The following is a 17,992-nucleotide window of genomic DNA, read 5'->3' as shown; positions in this document are numbered from 1 at the left end:
TGTATTCAAAGACATGGAATTTATTAGATTACTGCTAGATCACAGAATTCCAAGTGTGCAACTAAAGAGAACTTGTATCCAAATGTTGGCCATTCTCAGCAAGGCTACCGCACAGAGGGAGGCACTCCTTTATCCAGGAATGTTAAACAACTGTTGTATTAAGACTTTGCCTTATTTCACTGTAAAGAGTGGTGAGCTATTGGGGAAGGAGTGATTACCTCATCTCCAGCTTAAGAGCTGAGCTCAAATCGGCTGGCTTCACACCCACAGGCAGTGGGGAACCAATCCCTTTGTACTTGCTCTTCTTCTGCTATTCCACTACCCCTGTATCCCTACCTTTGTTCCTAACCCATTGGCTGTCTCCTTCATTCTCAACACAGAATGTGTGATTGGGGTCTTAATCACTAGCTAGTCCTGATACACATAATGAGTGGGGTTTTAGTTCACCTGAAAAGTCCAAGCTATAAAGGCTGTCTTTGGGTGCAGTCTGGGCTGCAGTATCTATAACTCTAACCATAGCAGCTTTTAAGAAATGAACAACCTGAGAAATGAACAACCTATGGGTAGTATTCTTGGAGACAGGAAGGAGACAAGAAGCAGGGTATGATCTGAGTGGTACAACTATTATAAAGTTCCGAAGTATCCAGTGAGTAGCAAAATCATTAGAGAAAGGAGATAACACTTGTTGAACAGCACTTTCCCTCAATGTTGACTATTGACATGAATCATCTCATTTGATCTTCATACCATGCAACAACAAACACTAGTCTCTCCATTTTTTAAGTACCAAAGGAAAGCTAGGGAGCTGTCTCAGTCAGTAAAATGTTTGCCTTGCAGGCACGAAGACCTAGTTCAAGCTCTAGAACCCACATTAAAAGACCTGCTTGATGTCCAGGTTAGCCAACTTGGAGACTGAGTCCCCTGAGAAACCCTGTTCGGGAGGTGGATAATCCTAAAGAACAATGCTGGATGTTGATGTCTGCCCTCCACATGCATGTGCACACATGTGTAACCTTCATATCTATGAGCACAAATTAATCTTGAAAGAGACTCATGTAAATTCAATATATTCCTTAAGGTGCTCTATTTAACCAAAAGGAACGAGGATTTAAAAGTCAGATCTGGTTGGCTTAAATTTTAAATTCTTCTAATATGTCAGATTATATCCTGTGGCAATGCAGTCCAAGTTCTTAGATGTCTATTTTTTTAACCGCATAAAAACTAATAATGCGAAAAAAGACTAGCTAAAGAGGCAGCATCATCTAACTACCAGAGAAGTGGTGTGGGGGCAGTGAGCCAGTGCACTGGAGTGTGTCCAAAACTCTTAGCTGCCCGCTGCTCTCACAGTAGCTCAGACAGTAGAAGACTCATCTGTCGCCAAGCACAGAAGTGAAAGGTTCGCCTTGAGGTCTAGAAAATTATATTTATTTTTTAAATGGCCAATAATTTCAGCAATTCTAAGAAAACATTACTTTGGGACCAAACTCTTCCTCTTTCTTGCTTTCATTTTCCCTTGTTTTTCTTTATCCTGTCTTTCCTTAAAGTGACAAGGACTCACTGTAACTAAGTGACGAAACTAGCTCTCGGCAACATCGAAAAATGGCTAGTTTAGAAGCATAAGTGAATGCCTCCCTACAAATGTCCCCAAATTATGGCACAGTTCTTAGATTTATTGTAGGTTAAAGTTAGGAGACTTTTCATTTACCATGAAGAGTTTACATTCTATCTTTTTCTCTGCTCCTAACTCCTTGAATTGTCCTCATTCTTCTAAATTTAATCTAAGAGTTTAAATAAATAATTTAGGGATGGGACAGATGGCTCATCAGTTTTGAGGGCTTGCTGCTCTTGCATAGGACCTGAGTTTGGCTCCCAGCAGCTCCAGTTCTGGGGGATCCAATACCCTCTTCTGATCCCTGTGGGCTCCTGCACTCACATGCACATACCCACCACAGAAATGCACATATAAAATAAGTCTTTTTGTTTTTGTTTTTGTTTTTGTTTTTAGCAGGGTTTCTCTGTGTAGCTTTGGAGCCTTTCCTAGAATTCACTCTGTATCCCAGACTGGCCTCAAACTCACAGAGATCCGCCTGACTCTGCCTCCCGAGTGCTGGGATTAAAGGTGTGTGCCACCACCGCCCGACAACAGTGACTTAAAATTAACAAACATTAAGAAATGGAAACTACAGTACTACGTCCTTCTCAACCCACTGTCAAGGGAGTGGTCTTTGTCCATCCTCTGGGGACCAGTACATCCTTTCTTGGACATCCAGTCTCCAGTCTGCTCTTTATAAATGGCATGCCCATCTGGGAATGTGGCAACATAAATAAAATGAAAACTTTTCATTACTGTAGCTGTAAAGATGGCTCAGCAGGTAAAGTATTTGCTGCACAAGCAAAGGGACCTAAGTGCAAGTACCCAGCATCAACGTACAAGCCAAGCACAGCAGCATACCTGTAAAGCCAGCACTGGGAAGGGCAGAGACAGAAGGATCCCTGGAGCTCACTGGCCAGCCAGTCTTGCCAAAATGGTCAGCTTCTGGTACACTGAAGCCTCCCCATCTTAAAAGTTAATGTGGAAGGCCACAAGATGGCTCAATGGTTTAATGCATTTGTGACACAAGTCTGACAAGCAGAGTTTGATCCCCCAAACCCAAGTTGAATAAAACGTTACATAGACAGTGCAGCAGCCACAATAAGAGAAATTCAACGACACAGAAGGAGAGAACCAACTCCTGAAAAGTTGTCATCCTACCTCCACGTGCGTGGAGTGTGCATGCACACACATACAGTAATGGTGATAGAGTTGTAATAATAAATATGTAGCATGAGAGAGGAAGGCACCCAGAAGTCCGTCTCTGGCCTCCACACATGCATACACCTGTGAAGGCAACCAATCACTCATGCACACACAAAGAATTTTAATTGTTAAGTGTGAAATTCATGACTAGAAAAAAACAATTAGAGAAATCCAGGGCCACCTAAGGAGCTTGGGATAATGGCATTGCCCCTGAGACACTTTGTCCTCTCCCCCCAAGCCCATGTGGCATCCACCTCCCCTGCAAGCAGTGTGGTCTGACTGAACCCATCAGTCTGTATTTACTTAGAATGTGGTTTTCATTACTGTCAAGATGCAAATTAAACTAAATCTTGATATCTCACCTGCTCAAAACCCCTAAGCAGTAAATTCACTGTGTTTGATGGACATTTGAAAATGAATCATGCAAATTTTGAAAAGAAATCATCCTAATTTCTGGAATAAAAACACAAGAGTGGTGGAGGATGAGGTCTGGCATGAAGATGATACTAATAAAAAGCACACTCAAACAAGCCAATGAACTTCCCTCAAGGTCGGTTTGCAGAGTCACCTTAAGAGGGGAAGCTCATGCATTAGGAGAATGAAACCCTGCAATTTAGACACGGCTAAATCAGTTCTGGGTTAAAAAGAGCCAACCAAGCTGAAAAGGATACCCTTATTACCACAGGCATGGGGTGCACAGTAATGCCTCAAAGAGAGACTTGAAATAGTCTGCACAGTGCAAGCTAACCTGGAGCCAACTTCAGGACAAGAAACCTGTGAGTGTGCTAAGGCTAGCCCAAATCCTGAATCATTGGGGTGGGGAGAGTTGCATCATTTCCCGAAACAGTTACCCTAAAGAAGTTTGCCAATGAGACTTCTTGGAATTCAATAAGGTGGAAACAAAATAATGAGAATAATAACTAATAAAAAGCTATACTTTGAATATCCATGTTTTTAGAAAAAGGGTGCTGTAAAATAGAAAGTGACTTTGACAGCTTCTTCTACCAAGCTGAAGATATATACTTCTTGATCTTCCGTCATCACAACTATTTCTCCCATCAAGTAAAAATAATTACAATGGGACGAAGGGGTATAGATAACATAGCTGTGCTGGTTTGAATGAGAACCGACCCCCATAGTCTCTTTATTGAACAAGTGGTCCCATTTGGTGGCACTGTTTGGGAAAACTGTGGAACCTTTAAGATGCCTTGCTGTGGGAAGCATGTCACTGAGTGTGGGCTTTGTGGGTTTACAGCCTGGCTCCACTTCCAGTTCTCTCTTCCCTCCTCCCTCCTCCCTGCCCACTTCCTGCCCCCAGGGTATAATTGCAACAGCCAGCTTCCAGCTCCTGTCCCCATGCCTTCCCTTACCTTTGACATGTATTCCCTGCGGTGATGAACTCTATCCCTCTGGAACTGTAATCCAAAATAAATCCTTTCTCCTCTAAGTCACTTTTGCCAGTATATTTTATCACAACAAAAGAAAAATAACCAATTCAATAGTCAAACTCCCTTTTTATGATGATAGCCTACTTACCAGATGTGGGTTTTATACTTATTTATTCATGTATGTGGAAGCACACTTGTGGAAGTCAGAGGACAACCCGCAGGAGTCACTCTTCCCTTCCACTATGGGTCACTGGGATTGAACTCTGGTCATAGACTAGGCAGCAGGTATCTTTATCCGCTGAGCCATCTCACCAGCCCTAGATATGGATTTTTTTAATCTTGACCTTTCTAAACCCACACTGAAAATAAAAGTATGATTCTTTTTTATTGTACAAATCAAGGTTATAGCAATGATCAAGAAATCTGAGACCAGAGACAAGCCAGAGAATTGGAAGACCACTTTCCTAGTTTGATGTGATGAACACTGCTGCATTTCCAATAGAAACAGAGGGCATTGCTTCTCTTTCTTCCTAGTACTGGTTGTCCTGAAGCAGTAAAAAAAAAATTAATAGCAAACATATGTTTCCTGACAACTTAGTCAGAAGTTTGATACGCATTAAAACCTTCATCAACTATAGGCTAAGTTTTGACCAATTCTATATGCTTTTCATACTCTGGATACCTGTTCTGGAGGCATTCATGTTCCTACTTTGGTGTGAGTATACACTGTGTTTCATAATCCTATATGGAGTGCTGATCCTCTCTAATTCAAGGGAAGTTTATGAGATTAGTGATAATAAGTAGTATTTTGCAAAATAAATCAAATGTTGTGGGAGCAAATACTTTCTTTCATCTAGATATTCATTTGTAGCATCATTTTATATTACATGAAATTTGGGCATATGATGTGGTAATTGACAAACTTCCATAAATGTTTTGTGTAGATCTCTGTGCTGTTATTTTTAAGTATTGGAGGTATACAGGCCTCACACTTGACCTAGACCTACACCTGGAACTAGACAACATCAGAAGTTGGTTTGAGTCCTCCCATGCCTCAAGAGGGCTCCAGGTAATCCTTTTCTGATACCCCCCCATTGGGCATCATCTATACAATGAGCATAACAACTGCCAGCACTCCCCCTCATTTGGCAATGAGTGGATCTCAAACTTCAATTTTGAAGAAAGTCCTTGTCCAAGCTTTGTGTCCAATAGTCAGGGAGCAGAGAGCTCAGGTATAGATTCCCCACCTAGTTTATCTTTCTGTGCTTTGGAAGTCTACATATCAAGTTCTAGGCGAGCCAGGTCTTCATAATTTAACTCTGTCTCCAAAGAGGGGTGAGGGACATGGAAAATAAAAATCAAGGCACAGTGGCAGAGCAAGGAAAACTGCTATCCTAAAGTACTGAGTGGCCACAAGAGGAAGAGAATTTGGAATAGGATATAGAAACATCTTCCAGAAGCAAAGGGAACTTTCTCTGCTGGCAAGCTCTTTGCTCATTTTTATTTTCTTTTAGGTTAACTGAGTTTGTGGGGATAGGTATCCGTGTGGCTGTATCCTAGATTTTCTTTTGACATTTCTTTTTGGATCAGAGATCCTGTTAAACTAAACAGGTTTGGTTGTTTTGTCTATTTTTGGGGGGGAGTAATGGGGAATGGAGACATGGCCCCAAGGTTAAGAACACTTGTTTCCAGAGGGCCAGAGTTGGCTCCTGGCACCCAACTCCCAACCCTACCTTCAGGCATCCAACTCCAAGCGTCCTCCAGCACCCTCACACATGTGCATATAAGCCCACATAGACACCCACACACATAACTAAAGTACATTTAAAAAATAAAGCATAATGGCACACATCTGTGATTCTACCCTTCAGAGACTGAAGCTGAAGGACCACAAGTTTGAGAACAGCACGGACTGCAGAGTGAGACTCAGTCTCAAGAAAAAAAAAAATGGTCAGGATATTCTGTCTCATTGTCACTAGTCCAAGGAAAATATTTCCATTGCCAATACAATTCAACAAGTTTATTCACATCATTCAGGTGTTTATTTACTCACTCAATCTTACGTTGAAGTTGGGAGGTGCTGACCATATCATTCAACAAATAGGAACTACTTACTTATAAGTACCAGACACAATCCTATGGTGATGGCTGCATAGAGGTATGATCTAGAGGAATGAAGGATGGGAACAGGGAGGAGGAAGAGGAAAATGGGAGAAAGGTGTCTGAGGGAGTTGCAAGGAACAGGCTGGTTGCTGGGCACAGTCTAGGGAAAAGCAAATGGGAGACAAAGGCACTTTTTGAGAAACACTGTTGTTGGCTTGGTGTCATCGTCCAATGTTTGAGAAACTAACTCTGACTTGATTTTGTTTAAAATGACTGGTTCCAATTCTGAGACTAGGTCACAACAATCTTTTCTTCAGGGGCTTCAAAGTGTCTATAGGGTAAATAGGGGACAGGGCAGACCATAAGATACCTTAAGTCATCCCAGCCTTGGGAGACAGCCTTGTAAGTGCATGCCACACAAGCAAGAGGACCTGAGGTCTATCTCAAACTAATACAGAAGAAGCCAGGCCTCATAGCCATGCCAAGCTTCTACATAGGTTCTGTGGATCCTGCATAGGTTCAAACTCGGGTCCTCATGCTTGCCCAGCAAAATGCTTTATCTCCCCAGGCTCCTTGGTTTACTCTTTACATACACTGAGAACTTGTTAAGACAACCTCACCACACAACATACCAATTGCCCACCCTCAGTCCCACCATACTCTGCGGGCTCCACAGCACACGTCATATATTTCCCACTGAATATGCTCTATTAAGACAAGAGGGTAGCTATAAAATTACTGGCAATTATGATGGTGTTCATGTTAATGAGAATAAATAAAATGACATTAATATGATAACTCCACCAATTCTGTTTCCATTAGAAGTGTGTGTGTGTGTGTGTGTGTGTGTGTGTGTGAGAGAGAGAGAGAGAGAGAGAGAGAGAGAGAGAGAGAGAGAGAGAGAGGAGAGAGAGAAACGGAGAGAGAGAATGAGAGAGGAAGGGAGAGAGGAAGGGAGAGAGGAAGGGAGAGAGAGAGATTACACAGGGTACACAGGATATCTGGCAGTATATTAAATATTAAATTCAAGAGGCCCATTCTATCCCTGCAACTTTATGATTCCATGCATGCCTGGAAGCATGCTACTCCATTCATTTTGCAAAATTAAATGTAATGCTCCCCTGTATTATAGACTCGCCTCACTTCATATAAAAATTACATCCCTGAAAGGTCCTGTGTAAATTTAATTTGGGGAGACTGAATTACATTTTAAATATAGTAGGCTCACCAGCTATTTAAAGACATGCTGTAATGTCTCACTTATATAATGCCTTTTTTAAAAAAATAAATAAGGATTCCTTTGAAGTAAGGCATCTTTATATAGATTTGAGCCATCACAAAGCTAATTTTCACGCCTAGTCTGTCTTCACTCTTCGATGAAGAGAGAACTAAGAGCAGTGGTCGGAATCACCCTGTTGTAATAATCAAGTTCTCATGAGAGGAAAAGCAGTAGCAGGTTAATTAACTTATCAGAGTTCACACCACTAGGAAGTCATAGACGTGACATTTGACCTTGGCCTATTTCTGAGCCTACCTTGTTAACACAATTGTGTGAACTGAAAAGACAAGGCAGACAGCCGCATTGAGTGTGACCCTTACCCCCACAAACCTCCAGAATATCTGAGGCAAAGGTGGTAGAGACTGGCTGAGTTTCTATGCATCTCTGCTTTGGAATAAGATAGATCCGTTCAAAAACTTCACCAATTACAAATGTCAGCACATCTCTGCGTTGAGTAGCAGACAAACTTGCATTAGCATTTGTCTGCTAAAGATGACTTTGGCAGAACTATTTAGGTTGGGGAGGGACTTCCACCTATGACTGTTCATAAACAATTACTAAGGGGAAGGCTTTAGTTGATTCTGGTATTTTCATAAAATTGCATCACCTTTCAGGCACACTTTCTCCCGTCCCCTCACTCTACTTAGGCTTTTATTCAAGTTTCCAAATCAAAGAGCCTCCTATTATTGCATTAAGACAGACCCACTCTGACGTGTGTTTCCTCTGTTTATTCTGTAAACCTGAGAAATGACCAGCTACTGTTAAGGTATCTAGACACAGTCCATCACCAGGACTAGCACTGCTGAAGGCAAAAGGAAGGGCAGACAAATTGCCCCAGAGAGGAGGAAGCATACTCTCTCATCTGTAGATCTGGGCTTTTGCCAGCAGGTGGTGCCAGAGTGTGGGATAATCCTGGGAAATGATGCTGGAGGATGGTGTTTTCCAGAAGTGGCTCTGAGAAGGCCATGAAGAGACACCCAGGGTGTGGGATTACTCCAGGAAGTGGCACATAAGTGGAGTGTCTGTAAAAGGTCATATTTGGAAAGGGGGCCATTGCAGTTTTGACTAAAGTTCGTGAAATGAGGAGATGATGACATAAATTATTTCAGAAGCCTCCACATGCAAGTACATTTGATATTATAAGAAGAGATTGAAGTGATGCAACCATAAACCAAAGAATATTTGCAGATTCCAGAAGATAGACAGGTCGAGGAAGGCTCCTCCCACAAAGCTTCAGGAAAGCACTGCCCTGCTTTCCTTGACTGTAGATTCTGACCTCCAGAACGGCCAGAGAGTAAATCTGATTGTTTCAAAAAATTAACTTTATAGTAAACTAAATAAAATACTACATTATTAAAGTATAATTTTCACAATTTTAGAAATCACATTGAATTATGCACTATTGTTCCCTCATTAAAAAATAATTCATTAAAGGCAAATTTTTCTTAGGGTTTCTATTCAGTCAATTTTATTTTTATTTGTTTTGGTTTCTGGATGCTACAGAGAAAGTTCATAGAATCCTTGGTCAAGGTAGTCTGCAAAATAAGAAACATGACACAGTGTGTCTTAGTTAGAGTTTCTGTTGTTGTGGTAAAATACCATGACCAAAAGTAACTTGGAGAGGAAAAGATTTTATTTTATCTTACAAGCCTCAAGTCAGAATCTATCACTGAGGTAAGTGGGTTCAGGAACTTAAGGCGGGAACCTGGAGGAGGGAACTGAGGCAGGGCCATGGGAGAACACTGTTTACTGGCTTTCTCCCCTTGGCTTGCTCAACCTGCTTTTGTATACCATACTTGACCACCTGCCTAGGGATGGATGGTACCATCTCCAGTGAGCTGTGCCCTCCACATCAAACATTAATCAGGAAAATGTCCTACAGATTTGCCCACAGGCTGATCTGATGGAGGTATTTTCTCAGTGAAGATTCCCTCTTCCCAGACATGTCTAGGTTTGGGTTCAGTTGACAAAAACTAACCAGCATAGCACAGATTTCATCAACTTAATCCCAGTCATTTGCTCACAGTACTCGGTTTCTGAATACAGATTCTTCACCAGGGGTACTCTTTTTTTCTTGGACTATAATCAACATAATACTTATTTTTCAAAATACCAAATCCATTTCCAAAATCTTAACTAAAACTAGGGCCCCATGTCAACTAGAAGATTCTGATCTGTTGGTGTCTGCCATTGGAAGAATAATCCTGAGGAGGAACTTAATACTGGGGACAGTTGGCAATATTGTACATGTTTAGTATTCTGGAATATTAGGTATGTGCTAATGTATTACTTTGAGAACTTCATGGGAATGGATCTTGGCGAGATATAGTGTAGCCTTTTTTATTGTGTCCTTGGAGGTTGGTTTTTATTTGTTTCATTATTTTTCTAGACTGAGGCCCATGTAGCTCACACTGGCTACCACTCCCTATCTAGCTGAAGATGGCCTTAAATTTCTGGTCCTCCTGCCTCCACTCTTCCCATGCAGTGATTATATGCATGTACCACCACACTTACCTGTATGCAGATGCAGTGCTGAGAATATATGCTAGGCAAGTACTCTACAGCTATATCCCCAGAGCACCGAGTGACTATTTTAATGTTAAATCTTTTCATGTTGCCTCATGAAAAACAGTCTCTGTAATTTATGATATTCATAACTACACCCCTAACCATAGAGAAAATAAGCACAAATCAGTCTTTCCTTTCCATGCCTTAGAGGATGCACCATCATCTTATCCAGCAAAATCTAAAACTCTTATTATTGATATAGCTAAGCAGTAGGGTCCATGGTCTTTAAACACCTTTAAAACTAATCTTCCTTGTCCTGAAAGGGGCGTGATATCTACTGTAGAGTGAATGGATGAGCTATGGAAGAAAGCCCAGGTCTAGAAGATGGCTCGGTGAATAATAGGGCTTACTATGTAAGCAAGAGGACCTGAGTTCAAATCTCTAGCACCTACATAAAAACTAGGCATGGCCATACAATGCCTATAACCCCAGCATTGGGCCACAGAGACCATTGGCTCCTGGGAGCACACTGGCTGGCCAGCCTAGCCAAATTAGTAAGCTTTGGATTCAATGAGAGACCATGTCTCCAGGGAATAAGTCATAGACTGTAAAGGAGGACACTGACTCCTGTCCCTGGCCTATGTGTGTGCACACACACCATACACATTGCATACATAAACACGAACGCATACACCACTCACACACATCACATACACAGGAAGAAATGAAGGAAAGGCTGAAGGGAAGGAAGGAGAGAAACAAAAAAGAAAAGATACAAGTTGTATAGAAGATTCTGTTCGTGTCCATATCCAGGAATACCAAAAAGGTACCCAGAGTATTGGTCTAAATCCCCAAATCTGCTACTGCAGTAAGTGAGCTCTTGATTACATGTAAAAAGTTTTTCATAGAAACTAAATGTCGGCTGGGCAGTGGTGGCACATGCCTTTAATCCCAGCACTGCAGAGGCAGAGCCAGGTGGATGGATCTCTGTGAGTTTGAAGCCAGCCTGGTCTACAGAGCAAGATCCAAGACAGCAACCAAAACTACACAGAGAAACCCTGTCTTGAAAAACCAAAACCAAAACAAACAAACAAACAAAAAGTCTTTTTAAGAACCAAAACACAAGATTCTAGGTGTCACATAATTATCTTATTTACGTATCTTCAAAGCCCAGTTCACATCAGAGGGATTGTACATGTGAATGCGGCAGGGGGTGACACAGGGGCAAGGAGAGGGGAGGAGGAGGGAGAAGGTCAATGGAAAAATGAAAAGAATCACCCAAAACAGAAGAAAATGCAAAGCAAATGAGAGTGGAAGACACTGGAAAGCGGCCTTTTCCTGGTGACTCAGAAGGCCATGCTCAGAGCTCCTTCATCACCATGCCACCGTGGGCCTTCCTATGGAAAGAGGTAACCTGGTGCTGACCAGTGGCTAAGGCACTAGACTCTCCTTCACCCCAAGACAACACTCAAGCACTGTCCACTGACAACTGCGCATGCTGTCTATCCTTACAGTGTTTGCCCTACAGAAAAAGATTGTGGCGCCGATGGATGTGAGTGTTCTGGGCAGTAACCACATGTTTTATTGCACATTAGTGAATCTGCACATTACATTCAAGTGAGTCTGGCACACAGCTCCATCTCCTTTACTATAATCAGAACCCAATCATTAATTACAGCATTGTCAAAAATTGTTCTTCTGGTACTAACACTTAGTAAACATTCTAAGCAGTGTTTCTTTGTGGTAGAAAAAGAAAAAAAAAATTTAATGACATCAGAGGCTGGATTTCCATTCCCACAGTTTGCTTTGGAGAGGTTTTTTGCTCTTGCAGGCAAAGAATAGGATAAAAATAATCCTTAAACTAGAGGCTCAGAGTATAAGTAGACAATGATAACTCCAGCAGAGGTATTAAAGTTAATGTTGGACAAATGTGTAAATGTCTAAAAAATGTATGTTTAATATAAAAATAATGCTGACTTCTGCTTGTTGATTAGTTACTCCACTCCTGGAACAATTGGGTAACTAATCACTAAACCAGAAGTATTTTCTGTCCTATAACTGGGAATGTCTTGGTGTGTGGCTCGGAGGAGCCTGAGTAAACTAGAGGTGACCTTCAAATCTTCCTCCGAATAACAATTACCATAGCACTTGATGTTTAGAAAGTGCTCCTTTCTCTCTCATTTCATCTCCACTTAACCTTGTGAAATAAAGTTGCCATCATCAGAGAGCAGAAGAAGGGAATTAATGATGTGTGCCAAGGCCCCAGAACGAAGGCAGGCTGGAAACCAAGTCTCTCCGGTTCCTAAGTCCCAAGTTTTGTCTTCACATTGAACCCCACACGTTTGTCAGCCTGAGGCTTCTGTCCACTGTCCCGCTCACATTCCTTCCTTCCCCTGCATTCTCCACATGTAGACACAAGAATGCTCACGGCTGCCTGCCTGGACTGTCTGGGCCCTGGTGAGTCGGGCGTGTTGAGAGCAATACCCAGCCAGCCCACAGCTGAGCCATCTCCAAGGCAGGTGTCTGCTTGCTGAGAGCCAATGGCAAAGCTCAATGATATCTCCAGGAAAGCAGTAATAGGAAGAGGACAGGAGGAGTGGGGGGTGAATTGCAAGGTAGCAGGCAGGTCATGTATTGACATCAGACATTCAAAATCTTTCTTCTGAGTTCAGAGTTTAGGGTTTTGGAAAGGCCCCAAGTGCATGCTTCAGTGGTCAATCCCAGCACAAAAACCAGGCAGACGGGAGAAAGGAAGAGAGAGTGGGGAAGAGAAAAGCCTGCAGAGATGGAGGAGATGCCAGGCTGCTGAACCTGGCTGCCCGCAATTCCAAAGCAGTGATCACATCTCTTTGTACCCAGTCGTCCCTGACCTCAGCAGCTGTCTCTTCCTGCCAAGATGGTCCCTGCCCAGTAGGACAGTCCATGGCTGCCAATGGACCAGATTGTCTCCCCTGCCCAGCTCTCAGGGGTGGGTAGCCACAATAGTGAATCATTTCTAGGGAAAAGAGCTGACGTGGATGGAATGTGCCATCATTGCCCATCTATGACCAGAAGGTCAGAAGGTGACTTTCAGTCTGATATTTGGGTTGCTTAGGTGGCAACTGGCAAAGCTAAATGGCCATGTGCTGAGAGAGTGTGCCTCAGTTCTATCCAAGCAGATCAGAGGTGGAGTGGAGGACACAGGAGGATCCTGAAGTCCATGACTGTGTAACTCACAGTTGAGCAGATCTTCCACTGAGATGGGAACTACTCCCTTACATGAAGTTGAATATAGGCCCCCGAACTCCCAGTGTGCTCTTCCAGCTGTGATTTACACCTGTACTGCTTCCCAGTGAGTGGGCTTCTCTAGTAAGTGTAGTGCATCCTGGGGACTCCTGAGCAGCCATCCCACTGGACTAAATTCAATGCTCTTGCAAAAGCCTCTGGTGCCTCCCTGTAGGCTCCACACACGCATGTGATAAATGGGCAGATCTAAGAAAAGCTCCCAGGTATGTCCATCCTTTTGAAATTTTGACACAATGTTTTCATCTACAAAATTCATGTGGGAGAATCACATGTTACAATAAAACAAATAGGAAGTTTATGTTTTGAGTGTTGTGGTTTGAATGTGAAATGTCCCCCATAGACACATGTGTTTCAGTGTTTGGTTCCCACCTGCTGGGGCTGTTTAGGAAGGTTGTGGAACCTTTAAAAAGTACAGCCTGACTGAAGGAAGTGGGAAGTGGGGGTCAGGCCTTGAGATTGTATAGCCCAACCTCACCTCTTCCACTTTCTGTCTGTAGAGGCAATATGGCCAACTAGCTTCCCACTCCTACTGACTGCATCCCTTCCCCATCATGATGGAATGCTTTTCCTCCAACTGTAGGGGGGGGGGTCTCCCTTCCTTCAATTGCTTATTGTCAGGAATTTTGTCACAACAATGAAAAAAGTAATTAATACAGTAAGTTAATGATGTTTGTGGTGGGCTGCGTTCATAGTTGTCCTTGGCCCAGGGAGCTGGCTACAGTTTGGACAAGTCTGTTAGGGGGTCTATCTATCTGTCTAGTGTCCATGGCTAGGGAAAGAGAAGTGGACACGCAGAGCTGGATAGGTAACAGGTTTCACCTTTACATGGTAAAACTAGACAAGAGGAGAGAGAGGTCCATCTGGGCTGTCTTTGGACCAGGACTTATGCAGGCCCCGTTTTGCTGCAAGACGTATACATGAGGTTGCTGTGGAAACCATTGGGCTATATTATCCAGGCCACATGTCTCCAAACTGTGTTTTTATTTAGGTGATCCCTCCCCAGAGGTCATGGGTCAGCAAACATAACCTTCAAGAAAAGCAGCAGGGAGACAAATAATAAGAAATCAGCAGACTCTGCCTATGTTAGGTACTTGGTATGAGGGAGTACCTTGGAGGGAGGGCAGGCATTCATTCATAATGAGGAGCATTGCAAGATAGCCAGGCAGGAGGTGAGGCTGGAGCTCAGAGTGTAAGGTGGAAAGCATGAAACCCCAGGCTGAGCAATGAATATTGCCCAGAGTGGAAAGTCTTGACCTTCTCCCTCTACTCTGCTCTGTAAGGGTCACATCCTACCTGAACATCAGAGTACAGGGTCCAACAGGAGAGGAGAGGCGCACTGTAACATGAGGGTTTTCATGACACTTCTGGAAGCCAGATTCTTCAAGGGTCAAAAAACCCACCCAGGCACATGGGGACCTCAGCTTAGAAAAATCCCTTTGGTTTTAACGCTACACTGTCATCTCGAGAAATGATGTTGCTGTGCTGAGAATTGATACTGGCGTTTCGCACATGCTAGGCAAGTGCCCTACCCTCTCGGTGCTGTGTATCCCTAGGCCTCTTCTTGTTTCTTTTTTATTTTGCAACAAGATCTTACTAAGTTATTCCAGCTGTTCTTGAACTCAATTTACAGCCCAGGCAAGCCTTGAACATAATATGATCCTCCTGCCTCAGCCTGCACCACCAGGCTGGGTGGAAATTCTTAGTAACTTTGCAATAAAGGGATTCATATTCTCATTTTTGTACTGAATCTTATCAATGCTCTTCACAAACTGTATTGTTTGACTGCTTCTCCTACATACAAAGCTCCTTTATTAAATCCAAAGTCTCTTCCTTATAAACCAAACCATAAGCCTAAGGATCTTTCAGGAATTGTTTACTAATCTTGTGTTTTGGGTTTTCAGTAGGTGCCCAATAATCTCACATTCCTAGAATTTTCAAATGGCTCTGCTTGCTCATTAATTCATTCAACAGACATTCACAGAAGAGGAAAAAAATCTACCCATAAAGTCCTTCCAATTAAAAAGTTAACAGCAGGTCCCAGTAATAAACTCCAAAACAAGGCTCTCATCAGAGTTGAACTTGGTTTCCAACCTCCAGTCAGACAGGTAAAACCATGACTTCAACGTGACTAAGTTTTAAAAAAGAAAAGCAAGACAGTATTTATGTGAATGTCTCATCCCAGCTCAAACACAAGCTTTAGTTCCCATTATCTGCTCTTACGGGAGCCCCGTTTGAGCTGAAGAATATGAATGCTTGACTGCCTCCTATTTCTCTCTTGACAGGCGTGAGTAGCACAGAGGCACGGCAGCCGGGGAAGTCTCCCCATTTCAGTGCCAACTGGATCGTGGGCAGCGCTGACCTGGAGATCATTAACGCCACAACTGGGAAGAGGAGCTGTGGGGGCTCATCCCGGCTCTGCAAGCACGTGTTTTCTGCTCGGTGGGCACGGCTGCATGGTAGGGTAGGTCGCACCGGTCCTTTCTGGGAAGAAAACTAGCTGGGCCTGGGCTCTGGTTAAAACCCTGAGGAAAGCTCCAGGGAAATGCGACATCATTTGATCTGCAGTAACTGTGAGAAAGAACATGCAAACTGATCCCCTTTCTCTAACTGCCCAGGAATTTCCTCCATGCACTTAACAGCTTTGCTACCCAAATGTGGTCCTCAGAGCTTGGGGAGTGTGTCTCTGTGAAGTCAAGCAACAAAAGAGCTTATTGTTGGACCAGCAAAAGCCACCAGACCCTATGCCAATTGGTTTACGTAGCATGTCATAAGTAAGGTACATAAAGGGACTGGGGAGAAAACTCCATGGTTAAGTATACTTGCTCCTCTAGGAGAGACCAGGGCTCAGTTCCAGAAATCTCATGGCCACACACAACTGTCTGTAGCTCCAGTTTCAGGGGATCCAATGCCCTCTTTTGGCTTCTGCAGGCACTACACACATATGGTACAAGTATATGTACCCAGGCCCACACACATACACATAAAATAAAATAATATAATAAATCTCTTTTTAAAACATTAAAAAGAGAAAAAGAATGTATTCCAAGTTCAGATATAAACAAACTACTCCTCAGGAAGTATATAAGGGCTGGCAAGGTGGCTTAGTGGATAAGAGCACTTGCTACCAAGCTTGAGGATCAAAGTTCAGTCCTCAAGATCTACACGTTAAAAGAGAACTAACTCCTGCAAGTTGCCTTCTGACCTCCAAATGCACGTTGCGGCATGCACACACACACACACACACACACACACACACACACACACACACACACACGAGAGAGACAGAGACAGAGACAGAGACAGAGAGAGGAAGGAAGAAAGGAAGGGAAAGAAGTTAGGTAATTTCCTACTAATTTTCAAAGATGGTGACTGTCAAAATTAGCGTTTTTCTCCAATCCAGAAGACCACCCATTTCTACTACAGCAGTGTTTCAAAATCTGTTTTCTATTAATAAATAGATAATAACTGCATTTGAGGAGTTAAAACTGAAATGCAGAGTTCTGCGTACTTTGAAAGTATAGCAGACTATAATAAAATACAGATAAAAATAAACTAATAAAGAAAACGCATTTTGCTCATTTTTTTGTATTGGGACATAGCCACATCAATGAAGCTCTTGCTATGCAAGCACAGGACTTGAGTTAAAGTCCCAGAGACCATGTGAAAACACCCAGCATGGTAGCAAGCCTATTAGTCCTAGAACTGGGGAGGGAGAGACACATGGATTCCTGGGGCTAGCTGTCCAGCCAGCCAGCCTAGCCTAATCAGCAAGCTCTAGGCCAGTGAGAGACCTTGTCTTCGAGAAGGGGTGGGGGACAAAGTTGGCACCTTCTGAAGAACATTACTCCTGAGGTTGGCCTCTGGTCTCCATGTGCACCTGCACACATGTGTGCACCCATATGACGTGCACACCCAATAATAGAGTTGGGTAGTAGAATAGCAGATGTACAAACACTGAAGCATTTTTGCCTACTCAGAGAATGTTAAAAACTATAGTTATCTGAGAGTTGGGCACTCACCTTCTGCCTCTGCCACAAGCATGCAGATATGGGTATATGGCACCATATGTTCCAGTTCTGATTAGAACTCTTTGCCTCTCTCATGCCTACTCTGATCCCTTTTCCCACATCTCACTTCTTCCAAAGATGCTGTAAGGTGAGGAGAAGCACAGGCTCTTCTTGTCTTGCTGAACAAGTAGGTCCTTTCCTTGTTCACATGATCATGGTGGCATTGGCCGCAGAGTGGACACATTGATCTACAGACCCTCCAGGAAGACCCTGTAGTGTTATCTGAAGCTACCTTTCCACAGGCCTGCCCTCTGCCTCTCTGGCTCTCTGTCCTCCTGGTGGGGGACTGAAGACATGGATGGATAGGTTCTCCCTGCCTTACACTGCTCCAACTTGTATCTCCTATGACTCAGAAGCCCGACAACATCCTACTTTTACTGCCTTTCTAGTTAACGAGCAACATAACTCAAAGCCCCTCTTCTCTCCTGCCTGCCATGGTGTTGTTAGTGCACAAACCTCCCCTGGTAATCCTTCTTCAGGAAGAATATAGAAAGCAGTGGTTCTATTATTGGTGCTGTTTTGTTTCTTTCTGGGCTTTGCTGAGTTTGGAGGGGCAGGGTTGTTT

At 43.1% G+C, this 17,992-nt stretch overlaps 1 protein-coding gene across 1 annotated transcript in view; it reads left to right on the top strand.

The window, feature by feature from the left end:
- Positions 1-17,992, top strand: part of Adarb2 (adenosine deaminase RNA specific B2 (inactive)) — a 208,440-nt gene that overhangs the window by 187,029 nt on the left and 3,419 nt on the right. Inside the window, exon 9 of the mRNA XM_036188873.1 lies at positions 15,643-15,821. Coding sequence (XP_036044766.1) covers positions 15,643-15,821 — 179 coding nt within the window. The remainder of the gene's footprint in view (positions 1-15,642; positions 15,822-17,992) is intronic.

Source organism: Onychomys torridus, chromosome 5 (genome assembly GCF_903995425.1).
Source record: "Onychomys torridus chromosome 5, mOncTor1.1, whole genome shotgun sequence".
Classification (NCBI taxonomy): domain Eukaryota; kingdom Metazoa; phylum Chordata; class Mammalia; order Rodentia; family Cricetidae; genus Onychomys; species Onychomys torridus.
This window is presented reverse-complemented; position numbering and strand designations above follow the sequence as displayed.